General features: G+C 40.6%; 1 protein-coding gene across 1 annotated transcript in view; it reads left to right on the forward strand.

Moving 5' to 3' along the window:
- VWC2L (von Willebrand factor C domain containing 2 like) overlaps positions 1-8407 on the forward strand; it is a 253359-nt gene extending 244952 nt beyond the window's left edge. The window contains exon 4 of the mRNA XM_060781337.2: positions 6469-8407. Coding sequence (XP_060637320.1) covers positions 6469-6617 — 149 coding nt within the window. The 3' untranslated portion in view covers positions 6618-8407. The remainder of the gene's footprint in view (positions 1-6468) is intronic.
- The last annotated feature ends 17924 nt before the right edge of the window (positions 8408-26331 follow it).

The following is a 26331-nucleotide window of genomic DNA, read 5'->3' on the forward strand; positions in this document are numbered from 1 at the left end:
GGGAACAGCTTAGACAGGAGCTCAGTATTCACATTTTTCTGTTTTATAATTCATTTTTAATAACTTGTTATTTTTGTTCATTTGCTTCTCCTTGTTCACTTCTAGTGGGCATTGTATTGTGAATAAAGTAGCGAGAGTATTCATTTGTGGGGGTTAGGTGGTGTTTTTATTAATACTTTCATCTTCCTAATTGATGATCACATCACTAACTGCAATAAATCACTCCCACTTAAACTTTGCCCATACTTATACTCTGAAATTAGCACAGCATAGCTCATAGATTATGGCTTTTAACACATAGTGATTGGATGTCCAAAGAACTTCTAACTGTGCTAAGACACAAAAGAGACATGCACAAGAAGTGGAAAAAGGGAGAAATCACCAAAGAAGAATTCAAACAAATAGCCAACACCTGTAGGGAAAAGGTCCGCAAGGCTAAAGCAAAAAACGAGCTCAGACTTGCCAGGGACATTAAAAACAATAAAAAGGGCTTCTATTCTTATGTCAGTAGAAAAAGGAAAAACAAGGAGGCGATAGGACCTCTTCGAGGAGAAGATGGGGCAATGCTGACAGGGGATAGGGAAAAGGCAGAACTACTTAATGCCTTCTTTGCCTCGGTCTTCTCACAAAAAGAGAGTCTTCAACCTCAGCAAGATGGAGTGGATGAGGGTTTGGAGGACATCCAACCCCAAATTGGGAAAGAAGTTGTCCAGGAATACCTGGCCGCTCTTAATGAGTTCAAGTCCCCAGGGCCAGATCAACTACACCCCAGAGTATTGAAGGAACTAGCGGAAGTCATTTCGGAACCATTGGCAACCATCTTTGAGAGTTCTTGGAGAACGGGAGAAGTTCCAGCAGATTGGAGGAGGGCCAATGTGGTCCCAATCTTCAAGAAGGGAAAAAAGGATGACCCAAACAACTACCGTCCGGTCAGCCTCACGTCGATACCGGGCAAGATTCTGGAAAAGATTGTTAAGGAAGTGGTCTGCAAACACTTAGAAACAAATGCAGTCATCGCTAATAGTCAACATGGATTTATCAAAAACAAGTCATGTCAGACTAATCTGATCTCTTTCTTCGATAGAGCTACAAGCTGGGTAGATGCAGGGAATGCCGTGGATGTAGCGTACCTGGATTTCAGTAAGGCCTTCGACAAGGTCCCCCATGACCTTCTGGCAAGGAAACTTGTCCAATGTGGGCTAGGCAAAACTATGGTGAGGTGGATCTGTAATTGGTTAAGTGGACGAACACAGAGAGTGCTCACTAATGCTTCCTCTTCATCTTGGAAAGAAGTGACAAGTGGAGTGCCGCAGGGTTCCGTCCTGGGCCCAGTCCTGTTCAACATCTTTATTAATGACTTAGATGAAGGGCTAGAAGGCATGATCATCAAGTTTGCAGACGACACCAAATTGGGAGGGATAGCCAATAGTCCAGAGGACAGGAGCAGAATTCAAAACGATCTTGACAGATTAGAGAGATGGGCCAAAACTAACAAAATGAAGTTCAACAGCGACAAATGCAAGATACTCCACTTTGGCAGAAAAAACGAAATGCAAAGATACAGAATGGGTGACGCCTGGCTCGAGAGCAGTACGTGTGAAAAAGATCTTGGAGTCCTCGTGGACAACAAGTTAAACATGAGCCAACAATGTGACGTGGCGGCAAAAAAAGCCAATGGGATTTTGGCCTGCATCAATAGGAGCATAGTGTCTAGATCTAAGGAAGTAATGCTACCCCTCTATTCTGCTTTGGTTAGACCACACCTGGAATATTGTGTCCAATTCTGGGCGCCACAATTCAAGAGAGATATTGACAAGCTGGAATGTGTCCAGAGGAGGGCGACTAAAATGATCAAGGGTCTGGAGAACAAGCCCTATGAGGAGCGGCTTAGGGAACTGGGCATGTTTAGCCTGAAGAAGAGAAGGCTGAGAGGAGATATGATAGCCATGTATAAATATGTGAGAGGAAGCCACAGGGAGGAGGGAGCAAGCTTGTTTTCTGCTTCCTTGGAGACTAGGACGCGGAACAATGGCTTCAAACTACAAGAGAGGAGATTCCATCTGAACACTAGGAAGAACTTCCTGACTGTGAGAGCCGTTCAGCAGTGGAACTCTCTGCCCCGGAGTGTGGTGGAGGCTCCTTCTTTGGAAGCTTTTAAACAGAGGCTGGATGGCCATTTGTCAGGGGTGATTTGAATGCAATATTCCTGCTTCTTGGCAGGGGGTTGGACTGGATGGCCCATGAGGTCTCTTCCAACTTTTTAATTCTATGATTCTATGATTCTATGATTCTATGATTCATGACTGGCTCAACTTATTCCCATGATCAGAGCGCAAAGCAGGGAACAAAAATCAGGGTACAGCTTAGGGGGTAGTGATAGTGGGTACTATTCCATCCAAAATGAGGCACTTGTAGACCTGGTGAAACTATTGCCTTTTGATTCAAAGACATGGCTGTGTTAATTTGTAGGCTTGGGCGGTTTCGTTCGTTAATTTTGTAATTCGTTATTAATTCGTATTTAAATTAGCTTACGATCCAATATTGAGCCATGTTGGAATAGTGTGAGGAGTAATTAAGATTCGAAACAATTTTTTCAATTTATTTCGTAATTATTTCGAAATTATTTTGTAATTAATTTATAATTAATTTGTAATTATTTCGTAAGTATTTTCGCATGTCTGGTGCAAGTTTTATAGTTGTTGTTTGTTTTATCACTCCAACAGTCAACAACAGAGGGAGAGGGAAGCTTCAGAAGTTCCTCCTGTCCCATTTGGAGTGGGTTTTTTTTAGCATATTGCACAATCTTGTCCGCCATTAACGAATCGATTCGTAATTTTACGAAATTTCGTAAATTTCGAAATATTTTAAAGGAAAATTTTGGAATTATTAAAAAAAACGAAATGCAAAGGCCCCCTAAAAACAAAACGAGTTTAGAACCAAATTTTTCCGTGGTTACCCAAGCCTATTAATTTGTAATAGTATGCAAAGGGGTATTGAACCACCTTTAAAATTAACTAAGAGAAAGAAGTTTTGTAAACTTTTGTAAACTGAGAAGTAGACTTAAATAGATGTTGGGTTGTCTACAACAGCCTTAAGATGTTGTTTAACATCTACATGAAGCCGCTGGGGGAGATCATCCGGAGTTTCAGAATGAGGTGTTATCTCTACGCAGATGATGTCCAAATCTGTCACTCCTTCTCACCTGTCACCAAGGAGGCTGTCCAACCCTTGAACCGGTGCTTGGCGGCTGTGTCGGACTGAATGAGAGCTAACAAATTGAAACTGAATCCAGACAAGACAGAGGTCCTACTGGTCATTCGTAAGGCCGAACAGGGCGTAGGGTTACAGCCTGTGTTAGATGGGGTTACACTCCCCCTGAAGACGCAAGTTCGCAGCTTGGGAGTGATCCTGGACTCATCGCTGAGTCTGGAACCCCAGGTCTCGGCGGTGGCCAGGAGAGCTTTTGCACAATTAAAACTTGTGCGCCAGTTGCGCCCGTACTTTGGGAAGTCTGATCTGGCCACGGTGGTCCATGCTTTTGTTACATCCCGAATAGATTACTGCAACGCACTCTACGTGGGGTTGCCTTTGAAGATTGTTCGGAAACTTCAATTGCCAGATCTGGCCATGGTGGCCCATGTCCTTGTCAAATCCAGAATGGATTACTGTAATGCACTTTACATTGGGCTGCCCTTGAAGACCATTCAGAAGCTGCAGCTGGTCCAAAGGTCTGTGGCCAGTTGCTCACTGGAGCACCGTACAGGGAGCGAAAAACCACTGGCTATCAGTGTGCTTCCAAGAGCAATTCAAGGTGCTAGTTTTAACCTTTAAAGTCCTGAATGGTTCAGGGCCAACCTATCTATCTGACCACAACTCTCGATATGAATTGGCCCAAGCCTTATGATCAGCAGGTGAGGTCCTACTCTTGGTCCCACCCTCGTTGCAGGTGCAGCTGGTGAGAATGAGAGAGAGAGCCTTCTCAGCAATGGTTCCTTGACCCTGGAACTCCCTCCCGAGAATGGCGCCCTCCCTGTTATCTTTTAGAAAGCAGATAAAAACTTTTCTGTAAAGGTAAGCATTTGGGGATGACAGGGGATGACTGCAATGGATGTGGGAAATGGCAATGAGATGGAAGCGATTTTAAATTTTATTATTTTTTATTTTTTATAATATTTTTTTATTTAGAATATGTGCTCTTAGAGTAGAGCGTGATAGGAAAGTCTAGAATCTTTTTTCCCCCAGTATATTAAAAAGAAAATGGAAAACGACGTTTTACATGGAAAGTGGGGAAACAATAACAATAATTTAGACAGTAAGAGTGAAGGAAAGGAAGAACCAGAGAGGTGGTCACTAACGGAATAGAGCACTTCCAGGATTCCCAGGTCAAAATGTATCCTATTATTATTATTATTATTATTATTATTATTATTATTATTTTATGAAGACTCTTGGTCTTTTGTCATTCTTGTCATAAGGACTCTGGTCTTACTTGTGTTTGTAACTACTTATTCATATTGTTTCATTCTTAGAATATTTAATTCCTTGTTTTCTTTTTCAACATAGTCTAATACATTGTCCCAATTTGTTTCTCTCGACTTAATTCTATTTTGTGACAACCTTTGCGTTAGTAGGTCCATGTTCATTATATCTAAGGTTTTCAATAACCATTGTTCTGTCGAAGGTGTTTCTTTTTTCTTCCAATACTGCGCCAGCTTAATTCTAACTGCTGTGGCTAAATAAAAGAACATTTTCTTTGTGTTTTCGTCCATATCGAAGTCCGTAATACCCAATAAAAAGTATTCCGGTTTTAGATCAAATTCAAATTGTAAAATTATTTCTATTTTTTGTGGATCTCATACCAGAAAGATTTTACTACTTTACATTTCCACCACATGTGGATAAAGTCACCTTTTTTTAACCACATTTCCAACATGTATCTTCTTTTCTTCCTTTGTTAAACTTTGCTATTTGAACTGAGATTAAATACCACCTGTGGAAGAGTTTTTGCCAATTTTCTTTAAGTTTGGTGGAGTATGTAAATTTTAGTTTCCTCAACCATATTTCTTCCCATTCTGAGAAGTTGCTAGAGTGGCCTATGTCTTTTGCCCACTTTATCACTGATTCTTTGACCCTTTCCGTCAACCAGAATAAGAGTTTCTGGTATGTTTTCCTAATTAATTTAGTCTCTGTTTTCATTATTTTATCCCAAAAATTTTCCTCCAGTTCAAATCCGATTTTTTTTGTCTTTGTCTTTTTTTAAAAAAAATTAAATTATAGTTAGTTTTATAATGTTTTACCATTGGTGCAGGATGTGTATAAACTGTGGATTCCTGGGCCATTTTTGCTCTGGAGAGGCCCCAGATGTTTTGGTAGATATAGATGAGCCCCATTGTCTATGAAAGCTTATGCTGCCAACTTTTTTCTCTCTGTCTCTAAGGTGGTACAAAATTCCTTTGCATATTGCATATTTATATCGCCGAAGGCTTTCATGGCCAGAATCACTGGGTTGTTGTAGGTTTTTTCGGGCTGTGTGGCGATGGTCTAGAGCAGGGGTCCTCAAACTTCAAATAGAGGGCCAGGTCACAGTCCTTCAAACTGTTGGAGGGCTGGATTATAATTTGAAAAAAAACATTAATGAATTCCTATGCACACTGCACATATCTTATTTGTAGTGCAAAAAAACACTTAAAAACAATACAATAATTAAAATGAAGAACAATTTTAACAAATATAAACTTATTAGTATTTCAGTGGGAAGTGTGGGCCTGCTTTTGGCTGATGAGAGAGGATTGTTGTTTTTGTTGTGTGCTTTCAAGTTGTTTCAGACTTAGGTTGACCCTGAGTGAGGGCCAGGTAAATGACCTTGGAGGGCTGTATCTGGCCCCTGGGCCTTAGTTTGAGGACCCCCGGTCTAGAGGCATTCTCTCCTGACATTTTGCCTGCATCTATGGCAAGCATCCTCACTACCTCTAGACCAGAGATGGGCAACCTTTTGAGCTTGGTATGTCAAAATTTGCCAAAAACCTGAGCATAACTTGGGTGGGGTGTCAACTTCGAGAGAAAAAACCCATAATTTTGCAATATTTATAGTTTAAATAAGAAAAATGTATATTCCATGCTGAGTTATGGAGTGAACAATGCTCAAACGTGCAGATGTTAAATTTGTAGAGCCTTTTACAAATTTAAGGATGAATTAGATTGGCTCTTATAAGGTATACTTCTCTGTATGCGGCCGCATGTGGCTGCATGTCATCAAAAATAGCCATGCGTGTCAGTGCTGACACGCGTGTCATAGGTTCACCATCACGGCTCTAGACCATGGCCGTACAGCCCGAAAAAACCTACAACAACCCATATTTATATCCTTAGAACATAAAGGTAACTTGGCTAGATTGTGTCCCATATAAGTAAGCCCATATTTACCAATCTACTTCACCTTGTAATGTATTTATGTGTATACATTTCCAGGTCCAAACTGCTTTGCAGGAACCACCATCATTCCAGCTGGCATCGAAGTGAAAGTGGATGAGTGTAACATCTGCCACTGCCACAACGGGGACTGGTGGAAACCTGCTCAGTGTTCCAAACGCGAGTGCCAAGGCAAGCCGACTGCATAGGGCCAAATCCCAAGGAACAACAAGTACATCTCCAACGCAATGGCTTCTACACTGCACATATTAAAATCTGCCAGCTGCAGTAGGGTCACCAGCAAAATCTTTTTGGGTTACACAGAAATGACTATTTTACTAATGGACAAGCTCTCCCTTCCTTCCTTCCTTCCTTCCTTCCTTCCTTCCTTCCTTCCTTCCTTCCTTCCTTCCTTCCTCTCTAAGAAAACCTATATAGCTATCGAGCCTATTATGGCAAGCAGCACAGATTGAAGTGGGTTAGGAAAATGACATTTTACAGAGCTTCTTCCTCTGGTGATACCTCCAACCTGCCAACTAAGTTAGAGCTTATTTTAGCTCTTCACATCTGTGACATCAATATCATTAACAGTTTTGTGAGTTTCAGCATCTTTCTCTTTTTTTCCTCGGAGCCAGGGTAGTTGGAACATGCAAGCTAAACAAGGATGATTCACTTAAAAATGCACTTTTGAAAACCTGTGGAAGCGGGGATACAGAAGGAAGAAAAAGCTTCAAGAATATACTGGATGCACAGATATACAGTTCCCAGGCATGCTAGGAGCCATCTGTATATGTCAGGCTTTCTCCACCACGTGGGGACAATTGAATAGAGGAATGGTACACCATGACCACAATAAGGCCAAAAATGTTGGGCTAAGGTATCATGCAACTGTGTTCAGGCAAATGACAGCAATGGCCTCAAAAGAAATTGTGTGGTCCAAAAAAAAAATCAAAAATGCAATGACATCTCAAATGCCTCCATATAACCTTACTGTTTGTTTCCACCCAACTTCCTTTACCATGAAGGAAAATAAGGAGCATCAGCTTTCTGGATTGCCAGTTTCCCTTCCTCCTTTTCAACTATTACACACGAAAGGGGAGCCCATTTGAGTCATGTAAGTCAGAGCAGAACCATTGAGCCATTTGTCAGCACAGGTAGATTGCAGAAACAATCACTATTTTTTATATTTGGTTTGTTTGTTAGATCCCTTCTCCCTAGGCTCTAATAGTCAGAACTTCAGTGTAATAAACAACAGGTCTTAAGAGAAAATAATTAACATCATGGTAGAACTGATCAATTAGGATTCCCACCCATGATTAAAACATGTTTAATTACATCAATATGTCATCAATACAGCATTTTTTAACAAAAACCTTCAGAAAACTTAAAATTCATTAAAGATACATTTATCTTATATCCCTTCAGTGGGATCGCAGGATATCTAGAACCATGGGGAAAAAGCTTTTACCTAATCCAGTTTTGTTGCTTCTAAAATTCAGATGCACTTCAACATCTTTGGAATGCTATGTTGAGTTTGTTTCCTACCATCTGTGTTTTGTAGGCTTGGTTGATCCAGTTCGTTAATTTCTTATCCCTTTATTAATTCGTTAAATAATTACCTTTAGAGGCGATATCGACCCATTTTGGCAACCCGGAAGTGTTTTTGCCATATCGAAGCAGCGTCCGCCATCTTCCTTACGACTTCCGCCAGTGAATCGTAAATGCTGGGGTCGTGGCCTTCAGGAACAGCTGTTCTTACCCACACCCACCTCCTTCCTCTTTGCATCGATGGCTTTGCGAGGTGGGCATGGCTACTACCCTGGCGACAAGCGGCGATGCGGAAGAGCTGGGCATAGCCACGGCCACTTCGCAAAGCCGCCGATGCAAAGAGGAAGGAGGTGGCCGTGGCCAAGCACAGCCCTCCATGGAGGCCTCACTCCCAGCGACCTCCGAGGAGCACTGTGCTTGGCCACGCCCACCTCTCCCTTCTGCATGACTGACAGCTTGCCAGGGAAGAGAAGGAAAGGTGAGGGATTTTAAAGTGTTCGTTTTAAAATCTCTCACCTTTCTTTCTCTTCCCTGGCAAGCTGTCGAAGGGAGAGGTGGGCGTGGCCAAGCACAGCGCTCCTCGGAGGTCGCTGGGGGCGAGGTCTCCAAGGAGCGCTTTGCTTGGCCAAGGCCACCTCTCCCTTCTGCATGGAAGCTCACCGCAAGGGAAGGAAGGGAAACTGCGAGATTTTAATGGTTCTGGAGGGAGGGAAGGGCACCTTCCATTAACGAAACAAAGTAAACGATTCGTATTTCCTGGTATTTCCGATCTTTTTTTAAAGAAAATTTTGGAAATAATTTAAAAACCGAACCTCCAATAATTTAAAAATCGAAACGAGTTTAGAACCATTTTTTTTCTTGATCAACCAAGCCTAGTGTTTTGCTTCCCATGGATTAGTCATCTTTGCCATTTCTTGATGGTCATGACAACATTATGGGCTGATTCATGTTCTGAATGACTTACCCATGCTTCTTACTCAGTAACACACCTGAATATGGAACGGCTCTGCATGCTGGTATTTTCTTCAGGCATTCAAATATATGATAGTGTAAACACATTAAACATCAAAAGCCTATTCTTCCAATTGCCACTTGGGAGAACCTACTACTGTAGTAACCATGGCTAACTTGTTGCATCACAAAACAAATTATAAGGATGACCATCCATTTAACTCAGTTTGCCTCATGTTCCAGGTGTTCCTGGTAAAGTCACCAGGAATCCTAAGCCACAGTCTGAAATCATGCAGTTCAGTTTACCTGCGGTAAGCCTTCCCTCATTGATAGCCACTATGCTCTAGTACCGAGTTTCTCAAACTGTGCTCCTCCAGATGTTTTGGACTTCAGCTCCCACAATTCCTAACATCTGGTGAACTGGCTGGGATTTCTGGGAACTGAAGTCCAAAACATCTGAAGGAACACAGTTTGAGAACCACTGCTCTAGAGCCATTCAGCAGTGGAACTCTCTGCCCTGGAGTGTGGTGGAGGCTCCTTCTTTGGAAGCTTTTAAACAGAAGCTGGATGGCCATCTGTCAAGGGTGATTTGAATGCAATATTCCTGCTTCTTGGCAGGGGGTTGGACTGGATGGCCCATGAGGTCTCTTCCAACTCTTTGATTCTATGATACTATGAATTTGAGAGTTGGACTATGATGCTGTAGACCAGGGTTCAGATACCACTGTTCAGCCCTCTAGATGATCTTGGCCAATCACCACCTCTCAGCCTCAAATATGCAGCTAAAGGAACATAGATGTTGTATGGCTATTGTTTACCTTCCTCTGGCCACGAAGCAACAATTTTAGGAGAACCCCCTTAGGAGACAACTATATTCCATGGTTGGGAGACTGTTACACTGTGGTAATAGAAGTGAATACCTCCCCTTAGGACAATCATGAAAAATACATGCACAGGTGTAAGGTGGACTTACACTCCAGTATTCCATCATATTTAAAAATTAAAATACCATCTTCTCCCCTCCCCCCCCCTTTTTTGATGCTTCACTAATTTCAATTACCCGCACATGTGTTCTATCTGTTAATGTCTATGGTTCATTAGCTACTACTCATGGGACTTCACATGGGCTTCATGCCATGGTGGGGTGAAACTACTCTTCAGGTGGCTTTCAGGAAGCACTCGGTGACACCTGCCATGTGGGAAAGATCCATGTAGTGATTCTCACTCTTAAAATCCATCCTTCTGTGGAAGCATTGGCAGAGAGCAAAATAAAATTTATTATTTATTATTTATTTTGTGCATTTCTACCCCGCCCTTCTCAACCCCCGAGAGGGGACTCAGGGCGGCTTACAAAAGGCACAATTCGATGCCAGCAAAACAGATAATAGGATAAAACATATATCAACAACAATTATAAAACAATTAAAACAATCCAGTTATACATCACACTTAATAAAAACCAATCTAATGATCAACATTCGCCAAGCTCAGAATCCATAAGTTCATTCCGGATTGTCAAATCCTATCCAATTCTAGTCGTCATTGCCCTTTGTCTGTCTGCCAGATTACCCAAAGGCCTGGTCCCATATCCATATTTTTAGTTTCCTTCTAAAAGAGAGGAGGGATGTCGATGACCTAATTTCCCCGGGAAGTGAATTCCACAGGCGAGGGGCCACCTCCGAGAAGGCCCTGCACCTCGTCCCCACCAATCTCACTTGTGATAGAGGTGGGGCCAAGAGCAGGGCCTCCCCAGAAGATCTTAAACTCCGAGGTGGGACGTAGAGGGAGATGCGTTCGGACAGGTACGCTGGGCCGGAGCCTTATAGGGTTTTGTAGGTCAAAAGCAGCACTTTGAATTGTGCTTGGAACTGGATCGGCAGCCAGTGGACTACTACTTATGGGACTTCACATGGGCTTCATGCCATGGTGGGGTGAAACTACTCTTCAGGTGGCTTTCAGGAGGCACTTGGTGAAACCTGCTATGTGGGAAAGATCCATGCAGTGATTCTCACTCCTAAAATCCATCCTTCTGTGGAAGCATTGGCAGAGAGCAAAATAAAAACAGTGATAAAGAGACAGGGGCGCTCTTGAGGCACTCTTGGGGGAAAATAGACCTTGACATATGCGAGTTGTAGTTACTGGGATGTATAGTTTACCTACAATCAAGGAGCATTCTGAACTCCACCAATGATGGAATTGAACCAAATATGGCACACAGAACTCCCACAACGAACAGAAAATATATATCAGTGATTGGTTGGGGGGGGGGGGGGGCGGCAAAATATTGTTTGCTTACCATTGAAAATTACCTAGGGCTGCCTCTGACAGTGAGGATGTGTTCATGTCTGCCACACTTCCCCCTCCCCTTAGCTAGAGATAGTGATGTCCCACACTGACCTGCTTCAGATCTGGCTACCATTTTCTAAGACACCAATGTGCAACACAGTTGGCACTTTGCTTTTGCAGCCATTAATTCTGGAATGTGCATTTGTAAATCATTCATAAGTTGCTTTCCTCCTCCGCCACCACCCTCCGGCTTGGTGATTTATTCATGTTCACAAAAAGCAGAAACATTCCACACTTTCCACTCCCTGAGAAATGCTTTCTGTGAGTTGTTTATCCCCCCCCCCCCCCATCCTCTTTCTCACAAGTGAGTTAAGACGACCAATGCAGACCCAGCCATTCTCATTCCCTGGAATAAAAAATAAATGACATACCGAGGCATTTGAAACACTATGAAAACCTTAAGTGGAGCCATGAAGTATAGCTGCCCATCTATTATTGAGGAACTACCATGTCCAATGGAGGGAGGGATGGAAAAGAGAAAATGCACTTGGCTGAAAGCCAGCCAAGGACAAGTGAACTAAGCTGTGCAGAGAATTACTGGGGTGATGAAGTTAGAAAACACAGAGAAGCCAGCTTCAAAAAGCAGCTGGAGGGCGGCTACTGCTATACAGAGAGAGGGCTTTCGTGAATCGAAGCCAAGAGTCTTTCCTTGCAGTTTGACTACAAGCCATCACGAGTCTCTTTCAAAGTTTCCCCTTTCTTACCAAGAGAACAAGGACCACCACCACCAACCCGCATCATTCCAAAGGGATCCAAAAATTGTTTGCACTACATGTTCCCTTCCAACATTTCTCTGACTAAAAGTCATTGTATCCTGTGATACAATGTAGGATGCCTGTGGGGAAATCATATGGTTAAATTCTTCACTGGGGTTTAAAAAAATCCCTAATGCCAATAGAACCCTGGCATATCAAAATGACTAGTATTATTTTAGCTTTCTCCTTCAAATGTCATCTATCTATATATATATAAATGCTCCGAGCATAATGAGTACCTTAAAAACAAAAGAACCAATGAACGAAATCACACCAAATTTGGCAACAACACGTCTCACAACACAAGGAGTGACCATCACTCAAAAAATTATGATTTTGTCATTTGGGAGTTGTAGTTGCTGGGATTTATAGTTCACCTATTATCAAACAGCATTCTGAACTCCACCAATGATGGAATTGAACCAAACTTGGCACTCAGGACTCCCATGACCAACAGAAAACACTAGAAGGGTTTGGTGGGGATTGACCTTGAGTTTTGTTGTAGTTCACTTAAATCTAGAGAGAACTGTGGACTCAAACAATGATGGCTATGGACCAAACTTGGCACAAATACTCAATATGCCCAAATATAAACACAGATGGAGTTTGGGGAAAATAGACCTTGACATTTGGGAGTTGTAGTTACTGGGATTTATAGTTCACCTACAATCAGGGAGCATTCTGAACCCTATGAATGACAGAATTGGGGCAAACTTCCCACACAGAATCCCCATGACCAACAGAAAATACTGCAGCAGGATGTAGAGTGGGTCGTGGGGGCTCTGTGTGTCAAGTTTGGTCTTGATTGGTCATTAGATGAGTGTTGCAGCAATCATGGGAAGGGCGTGGAGGTACTTGAAGTCCCATCATCCATGGTCTGTCTTCCTCGAAAGTGCACCAGGAGTGGCAGCCAATCAGAAAGCTGGCACAAACCCTTCCACCCTACATCCTTCCTCTGTCCGTCGCATACAAACTTTGACTTTTATTATATTATATAGATGTCTAAATCTAGGTTTGTTTCTTTGAACTATTTTCAAGCCATGGATGATTGAATCAATTGATACAGAATCTGTGGATACAGAGGGCCAATAGTATTCAAGTCAATATGCAAAGTCCTGTCATTTTTCTGTATATACACCGGCCTCCTATTGCATTGTGAGCATCAGCCAATCAGGATGTTGTGCTGCAGTTTACAAATGGCAGTCATTTTAATGTAGTAGCCATACACTTCATTTATTTCCTACCTTGTCAACATGGAAATTTTCCCATTCAGGCACAGATGAGATCAACACCTGGTGGAAAAAAGATACTATGTCACGTGCCTTCAGACGATGCCATGATGGGTGGGCAGACTTGGAGGGATACTCAGAGGAGCCTGAGTATTTCCTGTTGAAAGAACCTTAACTGAACCTACCCTGAAAATTGAAGTTCCTGGTCACTATCCTTCTTCAACCAGAATCCGTCCAGAAGTTTGGCCTACAATTCCCTTCATTCCTTTTCATTAGCAACAGAAGCTGCAATGATGTGGGTAGTAATCCAATATATCAGGGAAAGGCCATTTTAGCTTATGTTCTGTGTGACTCTTCAGAAAACAATTGAATCACTCCCCAACCATATGCAGCTGGAGGAAAACCTATTACAGTGTTGAGGTGGAAACTATTCAGGAAGGTAGGCTGGTCTCCAAAAGTTTCTAGACACACATATAAAAGCCACATCATCAGCTCAATGGAATTGGACCAACTCGTCTCCAATACAGCTATGCTGAATCCTTCTTGCCGGAGGCTGGCTCATGTACGCAACCTGATATTGAAACAGCGAGGTTGTCTAAGTCTTTGTAAAGAGAATTACTTGCCAGTAAGGATCCAGATTTTTTACACCTTTAAACAATAGTGTGCCTGAAAACTAGTGAAAACAAAAAGAAAACACTCTACTGTAAAAAATATGGGATTCTAGAAAACAATATTTGAAAAGATATATTATTAAAAAATTATTTTGTTAAATATAAAGTGTGTTATCCAGCAAACCATGTCTCCAGTGTTTTTTCTCATCTTCACATCTGTTGGTCTATGTCTCTAATTCCTCATTTTTCCTGGTGCACTGTTATGAATAGCACCTCAGTGGGTGGTGAGTTATTGGTTTTGAAGATACAAAATTGGATCTTCATCCCATTATACTTTTGATATTGTTGACTGCTGGGGATGGGGATGGGTGGTTTCAATCCAAAAATGAGAGTTCAGCTCATTAGGATATACAGGGTAAAGGAGCATAACTTCCTTTTTTAAAATGCATGCCATTCAATCGGTTGAAGACGTAGCGGAGCGCTAGCGGTCTCGTTCGAGAGGTGGGAATATAAAGTTTTCTCTTGACTCAGTTCAGTCGCCATTGTGCGTTGGAACAGTGAGGAGCGTGCTTTTGCCATTGGGGCCTACTTTTCGAGTGGATTTGGAGTTGCCCACTATAATGAAATGATCATTCACAGATCCCACCAGTATAACGTAACCAGGACCCAGGGGAATAATACTTCATTAATACATCCCCTAAAACACACACACACGTTCCTTCAGCTGCTATATGGCACACAGCTGGTCACTACTTTGAAGAATCAGTGAAAAGGATCTTATTTATTAAGGCTCCAACTGGACACCAACACAATCCTGTCACAAAGCACTTCGATGTGTGTTGAGGAAACGTGAATGTGTATTGGTAGAGTTGCTGCCACCACTCAAAATGGATTTGAGAAATTATCTTGCTGTTATGCCTGAGGTAAATCTTGTTGTTCACCAGCCCTCCCTTTAACTCCCTTTAAAATGTCTGAGGTAAAAAGATGTTAAAAATTACTGGAACAGATCTTATGGAATGAATCAATGCGGAGGCTCTATTGAAAGTTGAACTAGAACACAGTTTATTTATATACTGGAACACACAACTAAATTCTTCTTTGAGGTACACAAGCGTATGTTATCAAAGCACAATCTTCTTAAATGGTTTCTGAGTCTTAACAAGCTTGATGGTTTCCTTAACTGGGTTTCTTTTCTTTAATGTTAGTAAGTTTCCTCTGACAAACCAATCCTGGCTGTCCCTCAGAGTATCTAGTCACCCTAGAATACCCTGTCCCTTAGCGAGCAAAAACAACTTGTGTTCTAACACTCACACAAGTTCACAGGTGACTATCTTGACCTCCAGGCCAATCTCCATAGACACACCTGCCTTCAAACACTCTCCCTCAGGAAAACTTCAGCTCACTCGAAATCTACCCACTATCCTTCAGCTCAAAAAAATCCAATCTTTCCTCTTGGATCAAAATCCAAGTTCTCTTTTCTCTTTGTCAGAAGCTGCCTGCCTTTTTACACTCACAGCTCCAGCTCCTCCCATCTGTCCTAGCCAATCCAGGGATAGCTGAGCTCCTCCCCTCTGCTGATTTGCCTCTCCTAAGATGTCTGCCTCACTGTCTTACCTTCCTAGCATGGAGGCCGGCTTACTGACTTCTAGGCTTCGGCCTACAAAGGTATAAATCATGACACCCACTCTCCAGATTTGGCCCCTTGTGATTTTTTTCTATGGGATTTTTTGAAATCCTGTGTTTATGTGAACCATCCAAGGACCCTACAAGATTTGAAGAAATTGCCAACATAATGCCTGCTATGCTGGCAAGAGTCATGACAAACACCAGAAATTGGTTTACTCAGTGTATGGAGAATGGAGAATGGGGGGCATCACCTACCTAATTTGATCTTCAAAACTATGTAAAACAAAAACTTTAGGTATGCGCCTACATTATAAAAAAAATAGTAAAAATTTCTGATTCATACAATGGGTTTTATTAAGTTTTGAAAAAAAGGAAATTATGCTGCCTTGCCCTGTATCTGGGAGATATTTCAATGTGTTTCTTCCAAACATCCCCACTGTACTACCGTGGGAGAAATGTTTAGAACTTGGGAAACATTTTGATCAGTTTGATTCTAGGTTTATTTATTTATTTATTTATTTAAATTTATATGCCACCACTCCAAGTTTGGTGGATCTGGACCAAACTTGGCATGAATACTCAATATGCCCAAATTTGAACAATGGTGGAGTTTGGGGAAAATGGATCTTGACATTTGGGAGTCTATTTATTTATTTATTTATTTATTTTTCAAACTTATATGCCGCCACTCCCCTGGGCCTCGGAGCGGCTTACAAGAATGACTAAAATCTAACACAATTTAAAAACAATTTAAAACAATTTAAAAACAACAATATCAAAGATCAAAGGCCTGTCGAAACAGATGTGTCTTACATGCCCTGTGGAAAGCTGATAGGTCCCGCAAGGCACGGACTTCAGGTGGCAGAGTATTCCAGAGTGATGGTGCCACTGCTGTAAAGGCTCTGCGTCTGGTTGCTGTTAGACGCAAGGTCTTGACACTGGGGATTTCCAATAGATCTTGGTCCTCAGAATGGAGGGATCTCTGGGGTTGGGAGGGGGTGAGGCGGTCCCTCAGGTACATCAGCCCCAGACCATGCAAGGCCTTAAAGGTGAGTACCATCACTTTGAAAGTGATCCGGTGTTCAATTGGTAACCAAGGCAGCTGTAGTAAGATTGGTGTTATGTGGCATCTCATCGGAATTCCCGCAAGAAGCCGAGCAGCTGCATTTTGTACCAACTTGAGCTTCCGGATCACCGACAGAGCTTCTGGATCACCGACAGAGGATATTCTGGGAAGACCTGCTCTTTTGCCAGTTATGATGTGGATAAAGTGGTGCCAATGGACAGTGCAAGGCTCACAGCCAACCTCATCTGTGCATCTTTTTAATGAAACTGCTGGAAGGTGGTTTTCATGCCAGGGGGGTTGTGAATCTGCTCCAAGTTTTAATTTCAGGCTGCATCTATCTCCACTGTAGAATTAAAGCAGTTTGGCACCACTTTAACCACTATCGCTCATTACTATGGGATCCTGAGATTTGTAATTTAGTGAGGAATAAGCACTTTTTGGTGGAGACAGCTGAAGACCTTGTAAAACTGAAGTGGCGGATTTATAGCTCCGACATTAAACTGGGTTCTCAGCTCATCCTGGCATACTCAAAAAAAACAGTCTCAGACAGCGCAAACAGATAGATTTCTTTATTCACAATTGTGAAGACACACAGTATCAGCTGTAACTCAGCTCAAAGTGGACACCGTGCACAGACAAAATATGTTCCAGAGGGTTTTTATACCTCCTTGTAAACATCTCAGGTCACAGCTCTGCCTAGGTCAAATTTCCCATATTTGGTTCACTTTCATTGGCTTAAGCTCACCTCTGCATTCTACCAAAATAGATAAGCAAAAAGACACAATACATGTTGCTCCTTCCTGAATAGGAGGGGATATTCCTGCTTTTTCTAACTTTGGTTCCTTCATTCCCTACTTTCCCTTTGCAAAACAAAGAAATCTTTTTTTTTCCTGAGTGAAGCAAACTAATATCCATTTGTTACATTTCTACTTCTAGAAAACTACAACTCCCATGATTCCATAGCATTGGGGCATGACAGTTAAAAGTGGAAATGCATTAATTCCACAATGCAGATGCACCCTCAGTTTTAAAGGAACTATGCCAAATCCTGTACCAAAAATAAGTGAAGCACCTTTAGATAGCTCCTTCATGGTTCGGACAAACACCTGGAGCACATGAACTGGCATGGAAACCACCAGCTGTCATTGCTTAATTGCTTCTTGCATACATTAGGGCTGACATTAGTCTAATTAAACTAGCAGATTGGTTCTGTTGGACTCTGCCATGGCAAGTAAGAAGCCAGTTGCATCCATACCAGAGGACGTGTGACTGGGATCTCTGAACAATGTTGTCCAAATACGTATAGCTTTCCATGCTAGGAGTGACCTTGTTCAACTGCAGTTTTTACATGCTCAGATAATAGCAGTGATTATAAGTATATTATAAGTATATAATATAAGTATACTTATAAGTATATTATAAGTATATAATAGCCCCTGGTGGCACAGTGGGTTAAACCCCTGTGCCGGCAGGACTGAAGACCGACAGGTCGCAGGTTCAAATCCGGGGAGAGGTGGATGAGCTCCCTCTATCAGCTCCAGCTCCTCATGCGGGGACATGAGAGAAGCCTCCCACAAGGATGATAAAACATCAAATCATCTGGGCGTCTCCTGGGCAACGTCCTTGCAGATGGCCAATTCTCTCACACCAGAAGCGACTTGCAGTTTCTCAGGTCGCTCCTGACATGACAAAAAAAAGTATATTTTTCCAAGCTTTGGCTAGTATGATTGCAGATGCCCTTCCTAGAGAAGACAGAATAAGTCCATATTATCCTTGCCATCTTAACCTTTAATGTTTGATTGGTGTATTATCCTCTACATGAGACTGCCCTCAAAAACATGTCAGCTGATGCAAAATTAAAAACAAATCATGCCAGACTAATCTGATCTCTTTTTTCGATAAAATTACAAGCTGGGTAGATGCGGGGAATGCCGTGGATGTAGAGTACCTGGATTTCAGTAAGGCTTTCAACAAGGTCCCCCATGACCTTCTGGCAAGGAAACTAGTCGAATGTGGGCTGGGCAAAACTGCGGTGAGGTGGATCTGTGACTGGTTAAGCGGACGAACCCAGAGGGTGCTCACCAAGGCTTCCTCTTCATCCCGGAAAGAAGTGACGAGCAAAGTGCCACAGGGTTCATCCTGGGCCCGGTCCTGTTCAACATCTTTATTAATGACTTAGACGAAGGGTTAGAAGGCAGGATCATCAAGTTTGCAGACAACACTAAATTGGGAGGGATAGCCAATACCCCAGAAGGCAGGAGCAGAATTCTAAAAGATCTTGACAGATTAGAGAGATGGGCCAAAACTAATAAAATGAAGTTCAACAGTGACAAATGCAAGATACTCCACTTAGGCAGAAAAAAAATGAAATGCAAAAATACAGAATGGGGGACACATGACTCAAGAGCAGTACATGTGAAAAAGATCTTGGAGTCCTCGTGGACAACAAGTTAAACATGAGCCAACAATGTGATGCGCCGGCAAAAAAAAGCCAATGGGATTTTGGCCTGCATCAATAGGAGTCTAGTGTCTAGGTCCAGGGAAGTCATGCTACCCCTCTATTCTGCCTTGGTTAGACCACACCTGGAATATTGTGTCCAATTCTGGGCACCACAATTCAAGAGAGATATTGACAAGCTGGAATGTGTCCAGAGGAGGGCAACTAAAATGATAAAGGGTCTGGAGAACAAGCCCTATGAGGGGCAGCTTAAAGAGCTGGGCATGTTTAGCCTGAAGAAGAGAAGGCTGAGAGGAGACGTGATAGCCATGTATAAATATGTGAGGGGAATTCATAGGAAGGAGGGAGTAAGCTTGTTTTCTGCTGACCTGGAGACTAGGACAATGGCTTCAAACTACAGGAAAGGAGATTCCATCTGAACATAAGGAAGAACTTCCTTTTTTATATATATATATAATTTTTATTGTTTTATCACAGTTATTACATACTATTACATTTTGTACATCAACCTCTTTAACATGTCGTTTTGTTGTTTTGCTCTGACATTTCTATCCCTTTTCTCTCTTTTTTTCCCCCCCTTTTCACCACAGTGCTCCCCTCCACCCGTCTCAAGCCACCATTCTTACGCTTCATCTGTCCAAAATTTCATTTCTTCTTGTGACGGTAATTTTCCTTCCTTATTTTTTAATCCATTTACCACAAATCTTCCCCATACAGCATCAAAATCGCTTTGTTTCCATATACCTTTTTTAACCTTTAATATACATGTCAATTTATCATTTATTGCTATTTTCCATGCTTCTTTATACCACTCCTCTATTTGTATATTCATTTCTTTTTTCCAATTCCTTGCTATAAGCAGTCTTGCTATAGTTAGTAAGTTTGTTATCGCTTCTTTATCCTCTTTTTTCAATTGCTTATCTTTATATATTGATAGTAAGGCTATACTAGGGCTTTTATCTAATTCTATATTCATTATAGTTTCTATTTCTCTAAATACTTTCTCCCAAAAATTATTTACATATTTACATTGCCACCACATGTGTATATATATGTTCCTGGTTCTTGACACCCTCTCCAACAATTTATTGAGTTATTTTTATTCATATATGCTATTCTTACCGGTGTCAAGTACCACTTCCATATTAACTTGTAATAGTTTTCTTTAACTCGTATCGATAAATTTTTTAGATGTCTTTGTCCCCATAATTGTTGCCACTCTATTTCACTTATTTTTATCCCTAAATCCTCTTCCCAAATCTCTTTAAGGGTGTACTTTTTTGTTTTTTCATCTTTCATTTCAATTAGTATCTTATAAATTTTGCTAATTATACCTCTCAAGTTTTCGTGTTCTTCTACAGTCCTTCCCTTCTGTATTATTTGTTCGAATTGATTGAGTTGGCTTCCACTTCTATTAATTTTTTTCCAGTTTATTAACCATTGTTCTAATTGTATACAATGAAACCATGACAATTTTATTTCTTTAAACTCTTCCAACATCATTTCCCTCTTCATTTCCACCTTCATCCAATCCCCTATCCCATCTAAGTTTATTTCCCTTACCTTTTTATCCATTACTTTTTTTAAATTTTTTGGGAACTTCTTTTCCATCACTATTGGGGTTATGATTGATCCCTCCTTTATTAACCTCCCCTTATATTTATTCCATACTTTCAGTATGTTGCTCAACATTGGGTTTCTAATTTCCCTCATTTCTTTTCTAGTAAACTGTTTAAAAAATATATTCCAAGTTTCATCTTCCACTTTTCCTGAATCATTACTAAGCCAATCTATTCCCTCTTTTTTGACCATTCCTTCTATAACCAAACTTAATCTACTTGCCTCATAATATTTTTTTATATTAGGTAACGCCAGTCCACCCTCCTTTTGCGATCTGTACCATAATTGTTTATTTAGTCTGTTTCTTTTACTTCCATTACAGTACTTATTAATCATTTGTTGCCATCTAGTTAGTTCTTCTTCTGTAATTTGAAGTGGTAGCATCCTAAATATAAAATTTATTTTTGGAAGTATTTTCATTTTTACTAATGCTATTCTTCCAAACCAGGATAAGCGTATTCCTTCGTACTCTATTAACTTTTTCTGGACTTCTTTCCTTAATGTTACTACATTTACTTCCTCTATCTCTCTTAAATCCTTAGTTATTATTACTCCCAAGTATTTTAGTTTGTTCTTAATTCTTATTCCCCTTTTGCTCTGTTCTATAAAATCTTTTTCTTCTTCTCTTGTATAATTAAGTAGCATCATTTCTGACTTGTTCCAATTAACTTGTAATCCTGTTGCTTTCCCAAATATCTCCAAATGTTCTTTTATTCTATCCATTTTCTCCATTATATTTTCTATAAATAACAATGTATCGTCAGCGAATAAACTCACCTTCTGTTTCTCCTTTTTTCCTAACCCTTCTAAATTTTTATCATTCCTTATATTATTAGCAAACAGTTCTATCACCATAGCAAATAGTATCGGAGACAAAGGGCACCCTTGTCTGGTTCCTCTAGTCACTTTTATTTCGTTTGTCACTCCGTCATTTATAGTTACCACTGCTGAGTTCCTTGAGTAAAATTGTTTTAGTACTCCTTTTATTCTATTTCCCATTCCAAATTTATTCAATATTTCCCTTAATGTCTCCCATTCCACACAATCGAATGCTTTAAAAATATCTAATGATAGTATCCCTGCTTTTTCTTTCCCCTCTTTAGCCCAATGAATTTTATTTAATGCTCTCCCTATCAAATTTGACATTTTCTTCCTTTTATAAACCCGCATTGATCTTCTTTTATGTACTTATACATACATTTATTCATTCTATTGGCTATTATCGCGGACAATATCTTTGCATCCTGATTAATTAATGATATGGGCCTATATGACCCTGGGTCTGTTAAGTCTTTATCGGGTTTAGGTATTAATATTATTAATGATTTCCTCCATGATTCTGGTATTTTATCTCCCTTCATTATTTCATTGTACAATTCTAATAATTTTGGGGTTAAAACTTCTCTAAAGCTTTTATAATATTCTGTACCTAGACCATCCAAGCCCGGAGCTTTCCCTACTTTTAATTTCTTAATAACTTCCTCTATTTCTTTTTTCTTAATAGGTTGTTCCAGTGACTCTTTATCTTTCTCCTCCAGCTTACTTTCCCAATTTTCCTCCACATATTTCCTAATTGCTTCTATGGGGCTTGCTTTGGTTTGATATAGTTCTTTATAAAATTCTTCAAATACTTTCAATTTTTCTTTCATAGCTCTACATAATTTTCCTGTTTTATCTTTTATCGTATTTATCATTCCTTCCATTTTCTTTTTCTGTGTTGATTTGGCTAGCATCTTTGAATTCCTATCACTAAACTCAAAATATTCCCTCCTTAAATAAATTAAATTTTCTTGAACTTCGTCTATTTCCATTTTATCCAATTCCTCTTTTTTTGCTCTTAACCTAGCATAAATTCGTGTATCTCTCTTTATTACATATGTTTTTTCAATCTCTTCTATTTCTCTTTCTAAATTCCTTTTCCTTTCTTCTTGCCTTCTTTTTAAGTTAATTGTCTCTTTTATACATAACCCTCTGGTCACTGCTTTCATAGTGTCCCATAGAACTCCCTTTGTCACCCCCTTTTCATTAAAGCCCCATATTTCTTGCCATTCTGCTTGCACTTTATCTACTATCTCTTTGTGATTTAGTATTCTTGTATTTAACCTCCACCTTTTCATTTTGTCATAGTCACATTTCAACACAATCTCAATTGAAACCAAAGCATGATCCGAAACCTTAATCATACCTATATCAGCATTTAGTACTTTACTTGTCATATTTTTGGAGACAAAAATATAATCAATTCTTGTATATACCTTATGTACCGATGAATAATATGTATATCTACTTTCATTCCCTTTTACCAATCTCCACACATCTTTTAATTGCCATTTATTCATTACTCTACTTAATTCCGTTGTCTCAATATTTCTAGCTTTTGATGCTATCGTAGTTTTATCCTTCTTTAAATCCATACAGCAATTACAATCTCCTCCAAATATTACATTTTGTTGATGGTAATTCTCTACTTGCTCTAACACTTTTTCATAAAATTCTTGCTGTTTTACATTTGGTGCGTATACATTTACTAATACATATTTTTCCTCCCCTATTTCCCCATATATTATTATATATCTTCCCTCTTCATCTTTCAATACCTTGTTTATGACAAAATTACATTTCTTTGCTATTATTATTGCTACTCCTCTTGACTTTGATGACCCAAAAGATGTTTCATAGTTCCTTATCCAGCTCGACTTTAGCTCGTTTGAGCCCCGCCTATTTTGATGTGTTTCCTGTAGGAAGATGAGGTCCGCTGCGTCCTTCTTCAGTAAAGATTCAATCCGCCTTCTCTTAATTACCGTCCCCAACCCTCTCGTGTTAAATGTTGAAATTCTTAATTTATGGGACATCATTTCCATTTCCCTTTAAAAGCTTTTTTGTGGCTTGAAACAACGTGAGCCCTTGTCCCTTTCCCTCCCCTACCCTTACTCCCCATTCCCCCCTCCCCCCCAATCCCCCTGCTTCTCTCGTTCCCCCCTTCCTCCCCTTCCAATCTTCGGGACTACTCGTCCCAATCATGGCCCCCGGCCTTCCCAATTGGGGAGGGGGGGGGCGAAGTCATCCCGTGGCCCAGAGTCTCCCTCCCCCCGAGTGCTCATTTTAAATCAATAAAAAGTTTGATTGCAGTGAAGAGTTTCTTCTTACATCTCGATTCCTCCAACGGCACCGATTAATTCCTCCAATTCTCCTCCCTCCGGATCCTTCCCCTCATCTTCCTTTCGATCTCTCTCTTGTCTTCTTACTATGCCAAGCTCCTCCAGTAGTTGGTAACCTTGTTCCAGTGTGTCGATTCTATATCTCTTGCCTTTCCATTGAAATTTAAGAAAGATAGGGTATCCCCAGGTGTACACAATTCCAGCTTTCATTAACTGCGTCGTAATAGGCTTCATTGAGTATCTCCAATTCTTAGTTTCAGGACAGTAGTCATTAAATATTTCCAATTTTGAGTCGCCCATCTTTAAGAGATCTGGATTTTTCTTTAATATTTTCATCAAATCTTCTTTCTTTGCGAAATTGTGAAATCGAATTATTATGTTCCTAGGAATTATTCTATTTCTTCCAGCCGGAAGGCGATGAACTCTCTCAATATCCAGTTCTGACCAGCTTAGTGTTGGCGAAATCTTTTGCAACCATTTCAAGATCTCAGATTTCAGATCTTCTTTCTTGTTTCCTTCTGGATAATTTTTTATTATTACATTGTTTCTTCTTTGGTTGTCTTGCATGTACACAAACTTTCTTTCCACATCAGAGAGCCTATTTTCATTTTTTTGCGTTTGTTGTTTGAGTACCAGTTGTTCCTGTGTACTTCTTTCAATTTCTGCTTTGTTTTTTCGTATTTCTCCCTGTGCAATCTCCAGGGCTTCTCTTATTGTCTGAAATTTTTCATCTGAGCTTTTCCGTTCCGCGTCCAACGCTGCTCTCATTTCTTTGTTGCTGGTCAGAATTTCTTGCTTCAATGCCTGAATTTCGCCCTTCCTTATTTCTCTTTCTTTATCAAACATCAGGTTCAAATTCAAGTTCATTTCCTTTGTTTGTCTTTCAGCCGTTTCTTTAATCAATTCTGCTATTTTACTTAGCATTTGACTACTGCCCATCCCCAATTCTTCCCTCTCACTGCTCATCCTGCTTTCTTTTGACTCTACTGTTAAACATGGCAGCGAGGTAGAAATAGTTCCTCCCCCTTTTGCCCCCCCTTCCATTTGAGGGGGGGTTTGGGGGGGTGTTCGTTTTAGCTGCTTTCCCTTAATTGTGGGGAGGGGAGGACTTCTCCTGACAGTACTCATTTCCTCAGGGGTCCTTTCCAGTCTTTCTAATCTTGAAAGCGATCTGTCCGAGGTTTGGAACGCAACCAAAGAGGATTTGGCTTTGGGGTATCCTGACTTTTTTTATTTCTTCTCATTCAACCTCAGTTTTACTCCTCCTGCTTTCATCAGTTTTTTATTTACTTAGTTTTCCCGTTCTACACAGCACACAGTACAAGAAAGTCCCACTCAAATATGCCTTGCAATGCCAAGAGGGTTCGCCTTTAATATGACGAGACTAGCTCGATCCTTCTTCAAAGGAGGAATCTGCCTCTAATCTTTATTTTGCCTTCCCGGATCATTAAGTCATTAAGTCCAATATTTCTAGTATTTTAATATTGTATTTAAATTGCAAGCTGTTTATCTTCTCCAAGTCAGTGCGCAGTTATAATTGGCAACTTGGTTTCACTTTCAACAGCAGCTTCTGAGCAACTTTCCGGCAGCCGCCTTATCTTCTGCCAAAGCTCATAAATCAAAGCAATTAATTGGTAATAAATTACCTTCTTAGGCTTTCCGCATGCACCAGACTTTCGCCTCCCCTTTGATCCAGAAAGGACAATTATCCATTCATTTTCACTGCTTGTTTGCTTATATTTCCACAAGAGCTGGAGGAAAAACGTCTGTTCAGCCGGCCATGGTAACTCCGCCCCCCAAGGAAGAACTTCCTAACTGTTCAGCAGTGGAGTGTGGTAGAGGCTCCTTCTTTGGAAGCTTTTAAATGGAGGCTGGATGGTCATCTGTCGGGGGTGCTTTGAATGCAATTTTCCTGCTTCTTGGCAGGGGGTTGGACTGGATGGCCCAAGAAGTCTCTTCCAACTCTATGATTCTATGTATATAATTCAGTGGCAATATATCAATACTGAAGGACAGGTCTCAACAGAACATTCTCAAGAGTCACCTTTCTCATCCTTTTTTTATACAGAAGTTACCCTTGAAATCATTTTCAGGTCTGGGTACTCATTGCAGGCAAGTATTACAAAAATAGCTTGAAAGTGTGGGTTTTTGCAGTCTCATGGATCTCCCATGGAGCTCTTTTTTCCAGTCTCATGGATCTCCTATGGATCTCCCAGCAACCTCACATGGAATTTTAAGGGCTCCAGAGAGTTCTGATTGAGAAACTCTGCTTTATAGCAACAGAAAGCTGAAAAATGTGTGACAATTACTATGTTGATCTAAAGTGATTCTTCATCTCCATGAGGAATGGGCATTTCTGAAATTAGATGAGTCTTGCCAAGTCAAAACCAAGACATCCTTCAATTTTTTTTTATCATAATAGCGATTGCTTGTAAGCATGTTATGTCATGTGAATTGTTGCTAGATTCAACGGGAATTTATGGTGATGGTGAATGTTAATTCAAAGTCCTTGACTGTTGAAACTGCAAGAACTGACATTTGAATGTTTGATACAT

This window comes from Anolis sagrei, chromosome 1, assembly GCF_037176765.1.
Source record: "Anolis sagrei isolate rAnoSag1 chromosome 1, rAnoSag1.mat, whole genome shotgun sequence".
In the NCBI taxonomy this organism is placed as follows: domain Eukaryota; kingdom Metazoa; phylum Chordata; class Lepidosauria; order Squamata; family Dactyloidae; genus Anolis; species Anolis sagrei.